Source organism: Mesocricetus auratus, unplaced genomic scaffold (assembly GCF_017639785.1).
Source record: "Mesocricetus auratus isolate SY011 unplaced genomic scaffold, BCM_Maur_2.0 Super-Scaffold_100007, whole genome shotgun sequence".
Lineage (NCBI taxonomy): Eukaryota > Metazoa > Chordata > Mammalia > Rodentia > Cricetidae > Mesocricetus > Mesocricetus auratus.
In genome coordinates, this window is record NW_024429191.1 from 1,942,633 (window position 1) to 1,958,880 (window position 16,248).

A 16,248-nucleotide genomic window follows, 5' to 3' on the forward strand; every position below is an offset into this window, starting at 1 on the left:
TTCTTCCACCAAAATGAGTTCTGAATCCAAATAAATACAAAGATAACTAACATCTGATGTGACTTTGTACATTCTAGCTACTTTTTCTGAATTTCTGTGTTCAGTCAATTCTGTTGTCTTCCTAGAGTAAAGGACATTTGCTTGCTCTGAAGTAGACAGTTGGTCATAAACTTCTTGGTCCAGATATTTTTTAAGTATGGAAACTTCACACATTTGCATGCTATCCTTGTACAGAGACGATGCTAACCATCTTTGTATTAGTTCAGTGCTAATATGTAATTTTTTACATGTTTTCAAGAAAATGATTATATGTGTTGATAAGGTGTTCTTGGTTTTGATTCTGCTTGAAGTTAACTGAATTTCTTGGATTGTGGATTATACTTCTAGTACCAGAATGAGACTATCTGATTGGCTTCCAATCCCAGAAAATCTTTTGGCACATATTGACAAAACAGCAATTCTTCATTTTCATATCATGTGTAACATTCCTCTATTCCTGAATCTAGGTACTTCCTCTTAGGCACTATTGCTATGGTTAAGAAAAATGTTTGCCATAGGGAGAAATATCCTTTAAAGGATGAATAAAGATTATGATACATCTAAACCTGGGCTATTACTTGACCACAAAAATGAATACATTATTGATAAGAAACAACATGAATAACCTGCCAAAGAACCACACTGAAAGGAGCTAATCTCAGAAGGATGGGTATTGCATAATCACACCGAAATTACTTAATTATAGAGAAGAAAGCAGAATCATGGTTGCCAGGGCTTAGGGACTAGAATAGACCATATGTGTGCTTTTAAAGGATTAGCAGAAGGCACCCTTGCAATGACAGGACAATTCTGTAATTTATGATACAATCACACAAACCCATACACATTTTCTTAGAAAGGAAGATGTAAAAAGTATCCTTTACCTATGCTGTAGGTGGACAGGCCTTCTCTTGTCAAGTCAATAACAAAATCAAGTTTCTTCTTTACAGCCTGAAAGTTTTGTTTAAAAAAAAAAAACACAAAAACCTAAGCGTAATAGCAGAAAATATTTTTAAAATATTAAAACACATTTTTATTTTTCAATGCTGAGGAATGAACCTGGGGCTTGTTCAAAATCATGCTCACAACTGTGTCACCAATGAACCCCAACCTTAGAAGCTGATGACTCAACATTCTCTAAATAACTTATGGTTTTCATTAGTTCTACTATGAAAAACATTCACAAATAAGATACTGCAGTACCTGAAAATATGAATAAGAACCTCTATGACTTGGTAAAGTGTGTGTTGTTCTGAAATATATGTAGCTGCTTGTTGTTCAGTGTGTAACTTGGACTAGAATCTGGATGTGCAAGCTACTCCTATATTTCTTTGTGTCACTCTCCACTCCCACTGAAGGAAGGGCAGTGAAGGGGCAATTCAGATACCTAGACAAAGAGTGAATGACAAAACTCAGTCCCCACAGCATGCTGAAAAACTAGAGTTTCTATAGCATAAACGTTCAGATGAAATATTCAGAGCAATAACTGTTACCCACCTCAACTTCAATTATGGTATTAGGTGAGTTGCTGAATTTCCTTGATGTGTTTTTTCCAATTTCTGGAATAAAAAAATGAATACATCCAATTAAATGTATTAAATTATTAAAACATGGTTCTTGCAATAAAGACGCTGAAACACAAATGAAGTGATGATAACATAGCATATAAATTTATAGATCCCTAAAACTGATAAGCTAGTTGAAACTTTTGATTTCAGATTAAAATATATTTTCTTTCAGCAGCTTTAGAACTATACTAGTAGCTCCAAGTCTGAAACTATTTTAGCATCTGAAATTGTGACATTTTGTTATTCACATTATCTTTAAGAGTGCCTGAGGAGCATATTCCTGGAATGCAGAGTTTCTCACTTCTTTGGAACTCTTTAATTTGCAAACTGTTATGATAGTTTTATATCTAGGGTGGGAGGGAGTACAAATCCTTCTGATGTTAAGATATAAATATTTCAACACAGCAAAACATGACACAAAGGGAATTCTTTTTGTTGTTGGGTTTTGTTTGTGTGTTTGTTTTTTAGATAGGGTTTTCTCTTTGTAGCCCTGGCTGTCCTGAAACTTGCTCTGGTCTTGAGTTTACAGAGATTGGTTTGGACTCTGCCTCCCTAGTGAGGGGACTAAAGGCATGTGCTACCACTGCCCAGCTACAAAGGGAACTTTGGGTAAGAAATTGTAGGCAAGAAATATAGCCATATTTAAGTTAGGAAAAAACTTTTTTACAAAACCAGGTGTGGTGGTACATGCTTTTAATCACAGCACATGGAAAGTGAATCAGAAATTCAAGGTCTTTCTTACCTCCACAGTGTTCATATCCTATGAATGAGATGTCACATACACAAAAAGCAGATATATTTTAAGCTGTGTGCTACAAAACAATCCATCTCATCTAAAAAGTTGTTTCTTTTAAACAAAACATTTGACCCCAACTGTAAAACTATAAGTAATTAAAACAAATTTAAACAGTTAATCAAGAGAAACTTTAAATCTAAAATAGGTTATTAACTAATAGACATATAGACAAATTACTGCTACCACAAGTAAAAGGTCAGGGCAAACAAAATAGATATACATGATTTAAGTTGTAAATCATTAGATCAATACAGTAAAGAACAAAAAGGCCTTAAGCTGATAGATACAAATATTGAAAGAAATGTCAATTTTATTAGTGAATCATCATTTTAATAAACAAATAGTTTATAATCCTAGATATAAACTAGAAGATTAAGTATACAATTTTGTACTTTATTAAAAGATCATGGGGCTGGAGAAATGGCTCAGGTGTTAAAGGCACTTGCTACTCTTGCAGGGAATCAAGAGTTCAGTTCCCAGCACCCCCCATCAGGTGGCTCACAACTGCCTGTAACTCCAGCTGCAGGGTGAATCAGTGTCCACTCTGGCCACAGAGCATCCACACTCACACAAACACAGATATACACATAAATAATAATAAAAATCTTTTAAAAAGACATTGCTCATTCTTTTTAAGTTTTCTAATTTGATAGATCATAAAAGATACCTGTTGGATCTGATGTAATTGGAGTTGTCAAATTAGGTTTTTCCACAGAAATGAACATAACATCATCAGTGTTACTAAAATGGTAAAAAAGAAAAACCCTGCAGTTAATGATCAGAATTCCTCTAATTTATTGTTTAATTATGCTATTTATCTGAGGACACCTTGTAAGAATCAATTCTCTCTTTCTACCATGTGGATGTGGGGCATCAACTCAGGCTGGGCAACAAGCACTTTCACTTGCTGAGTTATCAGGGCAGCTCTCATAACATGTTTTAACTGAACAACTGTGGGAAGAGAGATAAAATCAAATATTTAACAAAGTCCATGTATTTTCACAAGCACTGGGTGGGCTGGCAATATGGCTCAGTAGGTTAAGGCACTTGATGCCAAGCTTGGTGATTTGAATTCAATCTCTGGAAGCCATATGGTGGAAACAGAGAACTAACTCTCATGTGCTGGTGTCTCTGACCTCCACAAGTGACATAGCACACATCAATACCAACAAAATAAATATTTTGTTTTTTTTTCTTTAATTAAAGTACAAGGAAATCCATAAAATTTAGTAGGGATATAGTCACGATAGTTACAATATAATATACAAATATGTCAAACATACAAGCATATGAAATATACAAATATCACTTTAATGCATATATATAGTTGTTTATAAAAACATTTATAACTTACAAAAAACTATTAAGACACATAAGGACGCTGACAAAAGATATATGACTCTGAGGCTGGGTACGATGTAACACCCTGTGATCCCAGCACTGAGGAGGCCAGACTGGAAGAAACAAAAATTATAAAAAAACACAGCTACTACTATTTTACCACTAATTCTAAACCCAAAGACCATGTTTTGTCAGTTCTCATCATACTTTAATGACCTAGGCTTTTTAGTATAAGAGTTTTGTTAAGAAAATGTACAAAGTGCATTAAAATGCTAGATTGTTTTCCATAACTCGAAATTATGCCATTTTATGAGATTTCTTACATTTTTAGTATCTATATTCAGGATTCACTTTGATTTAAATTTTATATAGAAAGAGCTGAGGCATGGTGGTGCATGCCTTTTATCACAACACTGAAGAGGCAGAAGGTGGACCTGAATTCGAGGCTAGCCTGGTCTATAGAGTGCGTTCCCAGACAGCCAGTGCTACAGAGAAACCCTGTCTCAAGGAAAAAAAAGGAAAAAGGAAAAAGGAAGGCTTACCTTTTAAAAATTATTATTATTATTGAGCCAGGATCTTATGTGTAGTCTGGGTTTGTCTCATTACATAGCTAAGAATGGTCTTGAAATCCTGAGAGTACAGGCAAACACCATTTTCTCCCTCCATTTATTCTAAGCAACTTTTTTTTTTAAAGAAAATCTTTTCTCTATGAATTACCATGGCATTTTCTTCTTATAAACCATGGGACTCCATAGGTACATGCTAGCTTGCACACTGACCTATGTACCTCTCCTTGGAACCCCTGTCCTAATTAATTACTATAGCAGTAGCAAGTTCTAAATACAGGAAGTGAATCAATCAACCTTATTTCTGTGTTCTAATATCATTATTTAGTAATTAGGCTTTCTTATTTTCACAAGTTTTAATCAGTTTGCCCCTTTCTACAAAGTATATGACACAATCTTTTAAATATTATATTAAATAGAGCCAGGCAATGGTGGTACACGCCTTTAATCCCAGCATTTGGGAGGTAGAGGCAGGAGGATCTCTGTGAGTTTGAAACCAGCCTGGTCTACAGAGTGAGTTCCAGGACAGCAATCTTGAAACCCTATCTTGAAAAATCAGAGAGTGCATCAAACATATATATCAATTTAAACATCTTTCTAAGTCATGAATATGGCATCATTTATTTAGGTCTCCTATAATTTGGAATTACTTTGTGGTCTAGTTAGGGTTTACAAGTATTTTGGTTTACCCCTTATGTTCAATGATTGTACTGTAAAATAGTATTGTTTTAAATTACATGGGTGCTAACCTTTAACCCTAGCACTCAGGAGGCAGGGGCCTATCTAACAAGTTCCAGCTCAACCAGGGCTATACAGTGAGACCTTGTCTAAAAGAAAAATTTTCCCATGTGCATTATATATAAAACCAAAAATATTTTACCCATCCTTGTCTAATTCTGGAAGTCTATAGTGTTCTACATATATTTACTTCCCCCAACCTGCAACCAATGCATATTCTTGCGAACTAAATGGATTAATCATAGTCTACTGGTACAAAGACATAATTCATCATTAACCATTGCAGCTAATAACAGCATCCATGGATTCTGCACTACAAAAGTATAAACAGACAAATCACTTCTTGAGTACAATCCTATGTGTACAAATTCAAGAAACAAGCAAAAGCAGTTCATAGTGCTGGAATACCATTAGTGATTGCTTAAGTTACAGTAGCAATGGTAAGACTGGTGATCGGCAGACATGGCGTAAAAGCACCACTGACCAATGAGGTAGCCCAGGCTAGCTTGGAATTGTATGTGACTATGATTCTACCTTCCTGCTTCCATTCCTTGACTGTAGGTATGTACCACCATGCTAAACAACCCCTGGTATTTCTAAATGGTTTATTTTATGAGAATTGGAAATTCTTGTTAATTTTGCTAGCATTCACTTAATGATATGTAACTTGGGCCAGTGAGATACCAGTAGACAAAAGCATTTGTCACCAGGCCTGATGACATTCTATCCCCTGGGACACATGAAGGCAAAATAAAACTAATTCCTGAAAGTTGTCCTCTGTGGTGGTTTGAAAGAAAATGACCCCCAAAGGGAAATGGGACTATTAGAAGGTGTGGCCTTGTTGGAGTAGGTGTGGTCTTGTTAAAGGAAGTGTTGTTACTTTAGAGCCTGGCTTTGAGGTCTCATATATGCTCAAGCCACGCCCAGTGTCTCAGACAACTTCCTCAGACTTGCCTGCAAGACAAGATGTAGGACTCTCAGCTATTTTTCCAGCACCATGTCTATCTGTATGCCACCATGTTGCACCATTATAATGAACTAAACCTCTGAAAATATAAGCCACCCTAATTAAATACATTGCCTTTATAAGAGTTGCCATGGTCATGGTGTCTCTTCACAGCGATGGAAATCATAACACATGTACAAAACACAAACACATGAAAAGATGTAATAAAACAGTGACATGTAACCTTTATGAAGCGGTACTATTTATTTATTTATTTATTTTTTGGTTTTTTGAGACAGGGTTTCTCTGTATTGTTTTGGAGGCTGTCCTGGAACTCACTCTGTAGACCAGGCTGGCCTCGAACTCAGAGATCCACCTGCCTCTGCCTCCCGAGTGCTAGGATTAAAGGCGTGTGCCACCAACACCTGGCTGAAGCAGTGCTATTGATTGCTACTAATGATAGGATTTTGTGCATGGGTCATAGCTGGAAGGAAAACAGGGTAACCTGATGGTTTTCATGGTAGTGTGAATGTGTTGAATGTTTTCTATCTATATTTTACCAGAGGAAAAAAATCAATAATTTCTCCAGGAAATGTTACTATATGGTAGATAAGAACATCAGTTCTAGAGACTAAATGTCTGGATATCAATCTTCACTTGCCATTTACTAGTATACTTTGGTTTCTTTGTCTATAAAACGGGTATAAATTTTATAGAGATTAAATAAGGGCTGGAGATGTAGCTAGGTGGTAGAGTACTTGGCTAGCATAATCAAGGTCCTTGGTTCCATTCACAGCAAGATGGGAAGGGAATGGATAAACAAAGAGAACTGCGTTTAAATTAGTGTTTTTTTAGTTTTACGCTTTTTAAAAGTTTTTAACATTCTTTAAATTTATTTTTTACATTCCAATCCCAGTCCCCCCCTCCACCTCCCCCTCCTCCCATCTGCTCCACAGAGGGGGTAAGGCCCCCCTAGGAGATCTACTAAGTCTGTCCCATCATCTAGTTGAGGCAGGACCAAGGCATCTCTCCACCCCCACACTCCTGTGTCTAGGCTGGGCAAGCTATCTCTCCATATAGAATGGGCTCCATTAAGTCAGTTTGTACATTAGTCTTAGGTCTCGAACCCACTCCACTGCTAGTGGCCTCATATATTGTCCCACTCCCACCATTTCACACATATTAAGGGAGTCTAGTTTGGTGTTATGCAGGTTCCCCATTTGTCAGACCTGAGTCAGTTATCTCTCACTAACTCAGGTTAGCTAATTCTTTGGGTTTCCCCTTCATGGTCTTGACTCCTCTGTTCATATCTTTGTTCCTCCCTTACTTTGATTGTACTCCAGAGGGTTGGCCCATTGTTAAGTTGTGGATTTCTGCATCTGCTTCCACCTGTTTGTGGAAAAGGGTTTAAGTTTCTCTGGGGTTATGGATTGTAGGCTGGGTATCTTCTGGTTTATGTCTGGTATCCACTTATGAGTGAGTACATACTATATTTGTTTTTCTGGTTTTGGGTTACCTCACTTAGGATTTTTTTTTCTAGTTCTGTCTATTTGCCTGTGAATTTTAGGATATTATGGTTTCTTACTGCTGAGTCGTACTCCATTGTGTAACTATATCACATTTTCTTCATTCATTCTTCAGTTGAGAGGCATCTAGGCTGTTTCCAAGATCTGGCTATTACAAATAATGTTGTTATGAACATAGCTGGGCAAATATCCTTGTGGTGTGAATGTGCTTCCTTCAGGTATATGCCCAACAGTGGTATTGCAGGGGCTTGAGGTAGGTTGATCCCTGATTTTCTGAGAAATTGCCATACTGATTTTCACAGCGGCTGTACAAGTTTGCACTCCCACCAACAACAGGAGTGTTCCCCTTGTTCCACTTTCTCTCCAGCATAAACTGTCACTGGTGTTTTTTATTTTAGCCATTCTGATTGTAGTCAGATGGAATCTCAGAGTGGTTTTGATTTGTATTTCCCTGATGACTAAGGATGTTGAGCATTAAGAGTCTTTCTGCCATTTGAGATTGTACTGTTGAGAATTCTCTATTTAGATCTGTACCCTGTTGCAGTTCGGCGGTGGAAAAATACTCGGCTCATCTGGCATTAGTACCCCATTTTAAAATTTTGATTATTTGGTAGTTTGATTCCTAATTTCTTGAGTTCTTTGTATATTTTGGAGATCAGTCCTCTGTCAGATGTGGGGTTGATAAAGATCTGAAGATCTTTGTGTGTTTGTGTGTCTTGCCTGCATGTATGTACTGAGGGTGCCTGTGAATGGCAGAAGAGGGAATTCCTAAAATTGGAGTTACAGATATTTGTAAGATATCATGTATGTTGTAGAGTATTTAAGTATGCAAAGATATGTTGCATATGTTTAACTATGTAAAGATGTATTGCATTTGTTTAATCATGTAAAAATGTGCTGCTGTTTTACCTTGCTTGCCTAAGGCACCTGATTGGTCTAGTAAAAATCTGAACAGCAAAAAAAGAGGGAAGATTGGTCTAATAAAAAGCTGAACAGCAAAAAAAAATGAGGGAGGAGGTTTGTAGGTAGAACTTCCAGGCAGAGAAAAAGCAAGGAGGAGGAGGAATTTAGGCTTGAGGAAGAAAAGGAGAAGACAGGGATACTCCAAGGGCTAGATAGCCAGACACAGAGGAAGCAGGAAAGTAGGACATACAGAATGAAGGAAAGGTTAAAAGCCCTAAAAAAACAGGTCAAATTAAGTTAAAATAGCTAGTGGGACCAATCTAAGCTAAGGTCAAACATTTATAACTATAAGTTTCAGTGTCTTTATTTGAGAGCTGGTTGACGGCCCAAAGAAAAATTTTAACTACACATGTTGGTACTGAAAACTGAATTCAGGTTCTCTGAAAAATTAGCAAGTGCTCTTACCTGATGAACCATCTCTCTAGTCCCAAGTTTTATTATTATTGTGTGAGTGTATATGCTTGCATGTGAATGCCACGGTGTGCATATAGGTCAAAGGGCCAACTCTGTAAAATGGGATCTCTCCTTCCACCTTCATGTGGGCTCCAAAAATCAAACACAGATTATCAGGCTTTAAGCCAAGCATGTTTTTACTTAAGGGGCCATTTCATTGGCTCCTAAATGAGCACCATGCTGTTTTGTTTTAAAAATGGGGTCTCTGTAACCCTGGCTAGGATTAAAAGGCAAGTGCCACTATGCCTGGCCCTCCAAACCAGTCTATTTCCACAGAAATGTCTGCACATGCATTATAAAGCAAGATGTACTTCTTTGAGTAACACTAGCATTTTGTTAATCAAAATTAGCAAGCTGCTTTAATTTTTAAAAAAAGGATGAGTAATGTGATAATGAGTAATGTTTATGCTTAATTTTCATCCTAGACTTTTTTGTTTGTTTTTTGAGACAGGGTTTCTCTGTGTATTTCTGGCTGTTCTGGAATATACTCTGTAGACCAGGTTGGCTTTGAACTCACAGATTCATCTGCCTCTGCCTCCTGAGTCTGGGATTAAGTATGCGCCACCACCGCCAGGCCCATATTTCTTAAAGGTATATGCATTTTGGCCTATAAGCCTATGAGCTTCTTTAGCTCGGTTATTATTCCATTTCCAAGTTTCTTCACATTATTCACATTCTAAACATAAAATGCTTAAGCTAAATCTAGTTACTAAGAGGCACAGAAAAATAATAATAGAACTAATTTTTCTAATTCCGGGTTATCAGAAACAAAAACAATTAGAAACCTCTGGCTTTCTCTAGTGGCAGCACAGTACTGTGGGGCACACTTTTCCTTTTTTTGTGTATCTTTAAAAGATAACCTAAGATAATTTAGGGTTATCTTTTAAAATATAATTTAAAAGATAAATTGATATGTAGAATTATGTTGGGACCCTCAATCAAGCAAATTAAAAGGCTATATTTAAAAACATTTCAACTCAGACAATTAACAAAAATATATTTGATGATATACAATGTTGCTAAGATAATGAAAACCTGAAGGGCCAAGGCCCTGAGAAGAGGGTGCAGTGATAAGGCTCTGATGCCCATCACAAGGCATTTGATTTGTCATGCAGGAATGCTAAGAAACAAACAGAATGTGCTCAGAAATCACAGTGGATTGGCATGCAAATCACAATAAAACATCTGGGGGGGGGGGGCTACAGGATACACTTGGGAGTTTAAGTGAAACTTAGAGGTGTGTCATAAGAATAGCAGGAAATAAAAGATTAGGTGTATCTTATAAGGACTATAGATAAACTTCATTCTGCTCAATTCCTGATGCCTGAGTGTTGTATTACTCATCTAAGGCTATATAACAATTGCCTTTAAACAAAACATATCCTTATTTCTGTAGGTACAGAAGTAAAGAGTAGTACAGTTAAGGGATCCTGGCTCAGGGTCTCTCATGAGGAGGTTACTCAAGCTTCCTTGAGCCAAAGGTTTGACCAGAACTATTACTTTTACAAATTGTTCCTATTTGATCTATTGGAATTTTGTTTAGGATATATGAATCTATTTTGTGGATAATTCTTCATTTATGCAATATTTTAACACTGATTTTAGCATCAAGGTTCATTTCTCATAAAATGAATTTAAGAAGCTTCCTTATTTTCATATCCTCTGGAAAGAGTTTAATGTTTGTATCATTTCTTCCTTAAATGTTTTCTAAAACTCATCTTCTAAGGTGAGATATAGTGGTACATGCCTTAAATCCTAGAACTCCAGAGGCAGAAGCAAGAGGGTAGCCCAATTTACACAGCAAATTCCAAGGTAGCCAGCCTATAGAGAGCTGTCTCAAAAAATGAACAAGGAAACACACAAGTCATCATGGCCAAGTTACATGTTCGTTATACTAACTGCACACTTTGGAAAAGGATGTGTAACTGTCAGAAACAGCTACATAAACTGCAGGTTGTTTCAGCATGCAAACCAAAGTGAGTGTCTACATAGACAGGATCCGCTATTGAGTGGACATGCACAGTTGCCTGTGAAGTGACAGTACAGCAAAGCCTCTGCTTCTTTACATGCATCAGCAGCACTTTTCTGTCACTTCAAGTGTTTCAGAACATGCTGTCAACAGCGGTAGCAGCAGACTCACTGATTAATGACACCTGCCTTCATCATCGAAATGCCCTTTTCATAGATTCCCCCACTTAACACCAAAATGCAGGCTCTACACATAATTAATAAAAATGCATCTTAAAAACAGGGACTGGAAAACCTGAGTTTGGTTCCTAACACCCATGTTGGGAAGCTCACCACTACTTGGAACTCCAGCTCCATGCAGATCTGACACTCTGCTGAACTGCATTTATGTGCACATAATTGCATACAGATACATAAATATACACATAAAATTAAAAACAATAAGGATTAATGAAAATGCAGGGCTAAATAGTATGGGTTACTAGCATAGCTCCTAAAGAGTCAAAACTGTATGTTAAGTCCCAAATACTTAGGCCAAAGACATAAAAACGAAGATTATCAGTATGTTCCACTACCCCCTTTGGAACAGCACTGATCTAAGCCAAAAACTATTAAGCATGCTTCTGTGCTTGTAAAAAACACTCTTCTACAGACCAGTGCTTTATGATACAATTAAACAAGTAATTTCATCCCAGTTAGATGAACTTTCAAAATGGAGAGCACCACAAGTGATCCACTCATCATATGACAAAAGTGGGAAGCAGCACAACAAAATCCAGTTACCTCACAATTCCAAACCTGAGTGCTGTTCATACAGTAATGGAAGCTCAGAGAACCAACTGAATTCCTTCAGACCTCTGATGTGAATATGAAATTTTAAGCTACTTTACATTTCACTAATATAACTAAGATAAATAACTGCGCATTTTATAGAAATACCTACCTTTCAGAAACAAACTCAACACAAGCTGATGACAAATTAACCCTTGTACTTGCTTTTTCTGAAGACTTATTAAAAGGATTAGGGTTCACAGAAGGCATTCTTTTACTTAGGCTTTTAACTGACTTTTGGGTCACACTCGAATTCATGGCCTCTGCATCTGTAACCTGTTATATGGATGAGGAAAAAGCAGATGAATGGAAGGCAAAATTTCACATGGAAGAATCTTGCATATGTAAGTTAAAATATTAAGTGTTCTGTACTTCAATGGCTGATGACCATAAAGGTGACTTCTCTGCCAAAATGAGTCAAGGAAAACAACAATGTCATTACAAACCTAAGACTTTGAAAACAGGACAAACAAATACTGAGATACTTAGACAGCATCTTATTTCTAGTAGTTCAAGTTTAAAAAAGTAAGATAAATTAACTTCCAGTTGTTAATTTATTTGGAATAAAAGGATTGACTTCATGCCTCAATTGAGAATGAGCATAGCTTTTTGTAAGAGGTGGCATGAAAAATAAGGCAGAGAAAGACAGACAGACAGACAGACACACAGACACACACACACAAAAGCAGAATTCTGAAGTGCTATTATACTAAGTAAATCGATTTTACATGTGAATTATGTTCACATACCATTGGGAAGCAAAGTAGAACAGAGTTCCTTTTACTTCCAAGACAAGGTAACATGGATTCACTTTCTCCCTCTTCACTCTTTACTACATCATTATAGCCACGTAAATAATTCATAAGCAAGTGAAAAATTTAATGAAGGGGAGACTGGCTAAAAACCTCATAACCACAGTGAGTATACTCCATACATCACACTGGATTGTAAGGACACCAGACATCTTTCCATCCCTCATTCCAAATATGTAGTAGTGGTTGGTGGTGACTCAACTCCAATACCAGAAGAATTAAAGGTTACATTTCATAAACCACAGTAGCAGCTGAGTGAACACTGGGCCAGAGGAAGTCTAGCTGGTTGCAGCAACAATAGCAAGGAGAGCCTGACTACAGACCAATCCCCAGAACTACAACCCAGAAAAGCAGTCAGCCAAATGTACTTCAAAGGCAATATTGCCCTCTTCCCACATGTAGGCCATCATCAGGACATAGACTAGCAACAGCACTCAGCTCTACAGACCTAATCCACTCAGTGACTAAAAGCACAGACCAACAAGAGTGGGCCTTTAGGAAGTACCTGCAGGGACCAACAGGTAACAGTGGGGAGCCCAAAGAACAAAGCCAAGCAAAAGAGCACACAAAAGCCATGAAAGTAAATTATTATTGAAGCTACAGCTCTGAGGAAGTCAGGATACAACGTGGCAAATACCATGACCTTTGGGTCCTTACAAAGACTAGCAAAAGGTAGTAGCTGAATGTATCCTTGTATGTATCCCAGAGCTATTTTCTGGCCATGAACCTAATTTTAGAGCTGTACTCTGGATATGCCAAGGATTTCCCAGATCAAGCCCTGGCTTCATTTTGTTATAGTCCCTCCTTCAGTATCACTTCTGTATTTTCACATTTAACTTTAAAAACTGAAGAAACTACCATTATTATCTAAGCCTTCTGTCCTTGTTCACATCTTATGATCCAACAAGTCAAGTAGATCACTTCTGTGTGTTTATACCAACCTTACAGACTGTATTACTGGGTAATGTTTTTGGTTCCAAACAATCTCCTTGAGATGATAATACTGTTTTGATACGTCTTTGTAGTCTTCTAATTTTCACCTAGAAGAAAGAAAACTTAGGTATCACACCAGGATACTAAATACTACAAAAGAAGAATGAAAACTATTTGAACATGTAGTCTTATGAAATGTAAGCATATGCTCAAATAGATGAAAAGGTCTTCTTTTCCTTCATTTCTTTTTCATCATGATCCCAGGCCCTGATAACTTCCAGCAGGGAATGCCTTCTATTCTTTCATTCCCTTTATTAGCAACTTTACTTTTTAAATTTACTTATTTATTTAGAGGTATGATCTGATGTATTTCAGGCTGGCCTTAACAAGAATGTCCTTGAATTCCTAGCTTTCCTGCCTCAATCTCTGGGTAATGGAGTTGTACACCAGTATGTCCTGTTTATGCATGCTGTGTAAAGATGGGATCAAACTCAGAACTTATTGCTAGCTAGGCCAGCACACCAATTTAGATACATCACCAGCCCCCAGTGATAAACTCTTACACAGTCAATGCTTGCTATCCATGGAGGAATGGACCCAGGTCCTATAGATATGAAAATCAACACACATTAAAAACATACACACATTCTCTTGTACACTTTAAATTATCTTTAGATTACTTACAAGGTCTAATACAATGGGAATGCGGTTACATACTTGTTATAATATACTGTTCAGGGAATAATGATCATATAAAAAGATGGTACATGGCTGGGCGTCGGTGGCACAAGCCTTTAATCCCAGCACTTGGGAGGCAGAGGCAGGAGGGTCTCTGTGAGTTCGAGGCCAGCCTGGTCTACAGAGCGAGTTCCAGGACAGCCTTCAAAACAATACAGAGAAACCCTGTCTCAAAAGACCAAAACAAAATAAAAAAAGATGGTACACATTCAATAGAAACATTCCCCCACCCCGAATATTTTCAGTCTGTCTGTGGTGACGCATGCCTTTAATTTCAGCATTCAGGAGGCAGTGGCAGCAGAAATCTATGTAGTGAATTCCAGGACAGTCTGATGGTTGAGGCTATGTAATGAGACCCCAAATCAACAACAAAAGAAAAATCAGTCTGAAGTTAGTTACATAAAGACAAAGAACTCAAAATGTGGAAAACTGATAAATGAGGCAGTCAGCCACTTAAAGGTAGTTAAGAATGGAAGGGGCTTGTTTGGATGGTTCATGGTTCCAATTCCCAACTTAAGAGGACTTTAAAGGAAAAGGATATAGAGTTCAAAGCCAACCTAGACTACAAATACCCAGAGCCAACCTCAAAAAAAAAAAAAAAAAAAAGCAGCAAGAAAGAAGGCTGCAATAAAAGTGATGTTGGTTTAAAAAAAGACAGACAGTAACCCTTAAAAAAAAAAAAGAAAGGCAGAGAACTTGAAAGATCTAATAAGTCATAGATCAAAATGAAAAGAAAATGTGTGCATACTACAGATAACCATCAGATACAGAATGCCTCCTAGGACCAAGGTTATTTCTCAAGCCTTAAATTAAACTAGTAGGTCTTCTTTTATTGCAGCAGTTCTTAAGTGGGGATCCTATCTCAGATATCCTGCACATCAGACATATATAGTGTGACTCATAACAGTAGCAAAATTACAGTTATGAAGTAGCAACAAAAGTAATTTTATGGTTGGGGGTCACTACAACATGAGGAACTGGATTAAAGGATCGAAGCATTGGGAAGGTTGAGAATCACTGTTTTATTACCTCCTGTTCCCAACATACATACAGAGTATGACCACATTCCACACATAAAAGGAAGAAACTTACGAAGAGTTCACCAGCTATTGCTTCATGCTTATTCTTGCACTGGGTCTTTCCAATGCGTTCATTCAGTTCATTCAGTTTTTTATCAAATAGATTACAATTTATCATGTAGACTTCCTGTCGAATCCAATGTTTAACCTAGAATTGAAAAAAAGAAAGCAAAAAAACATGCAAGCTTCAAAACAATTTTACTTCCTACTTTTTATTTTTATGTGTATTAATGTTTTTTCTGCATGTATATGTGCACCATGCACAGAGGCCAGAAAAGGGCATCAGAACTCCTGGAACTAGAGATTAATAGGCCCTTATGAGCTGGCATGTGGGTTATGGGACTTGAACCAGGGTCTTCCTTGAGCCATCTCGCTAGTCCACTCCTACTCTTTTTGAGATAGTATTTTTCACTATGTAGTCTCAGTTAGTCTGTAGCAGACCAGACTATCCACAATTTCAAAGAGATCCATATGCCTTTGCAGCTTGTTTTTTAACTGTTTAAAAATTGCTTTACTCCTTGCCGGGCGTTGGTGGTGCACGCCTTTAATCCCAGCACTCGGGAGGCAGAGGCAGGAGGATCTCTGTGAGATCGAGGCCAGCCTGGTCTACAGAGTGAGTCCCAGGACAGCCTCCAAAACAATACAGAGAAACCCTGTCTCGAAAAACCAAAAAAAAAAAAAAAAAATTTGCTTTACTCCTGATTTTTCTTTTCTTTTTTGTGGTTTTTGAGAAGGGTTTCTCTGTGTAATCGCCTTGGTTGTCCTGGAACTCACTATGTTGACCAGGCTGGCCTCAAACTCAAGGGATCACCTGCCTCTGCCTCCCAAGTGCTGGGATTTAAGGCATGTACAACCACAGCCCAGCCTTCTAGATGTTTTATAATGACACAAGTGCTACATATTATCATACCAGTAAGTTTTATAAAACCGAATATTAAATTTTGCATATCA

General features: G+C 37.4%; 1 protein-coding gene across 3 annotated transcripts in view; it reads right to left on the bottom strand.

The window, feature by feature from the left end:
• Atf7ip2 (activating transcription factor 7 interacting protein 2) overlaps positions 1-16,248 on the bottom strand; it is a 52,836-nt gene that overhangs the window by 21,470 nt on the left and 15,118 nt on the right. For all 3 annotated transcript variants that reach the window (XM_040748106.1, XM_040748105.1, XM_040748107.1), the window contains exons 5-10: positions 15,311-15,445; positions 13,489-13,587; positions 11,848-12,011; positions 3,071-3,144; positions 1,537-1,598; positions 924-990 (exon numbers count right to left, since the gene is read on the bottom strand). In XM_040748106.1, the coding sequence (XP_040604040.1) occupies positions 924-990; positions 1,537-1,598; positions 3,071-3,144; positions 11,848-12,011; positions 13,489-13,587; positions 15,311-15,445 (601 nt within the window). The remainder of the gene's footprint in view (positions 1-923; positions 991-1,536; positions 1,599-3,070; positions 3,145-11,847; positions 12,012-13,488; positions 13,588-15,310; positions 15,446-16,248) is intronic.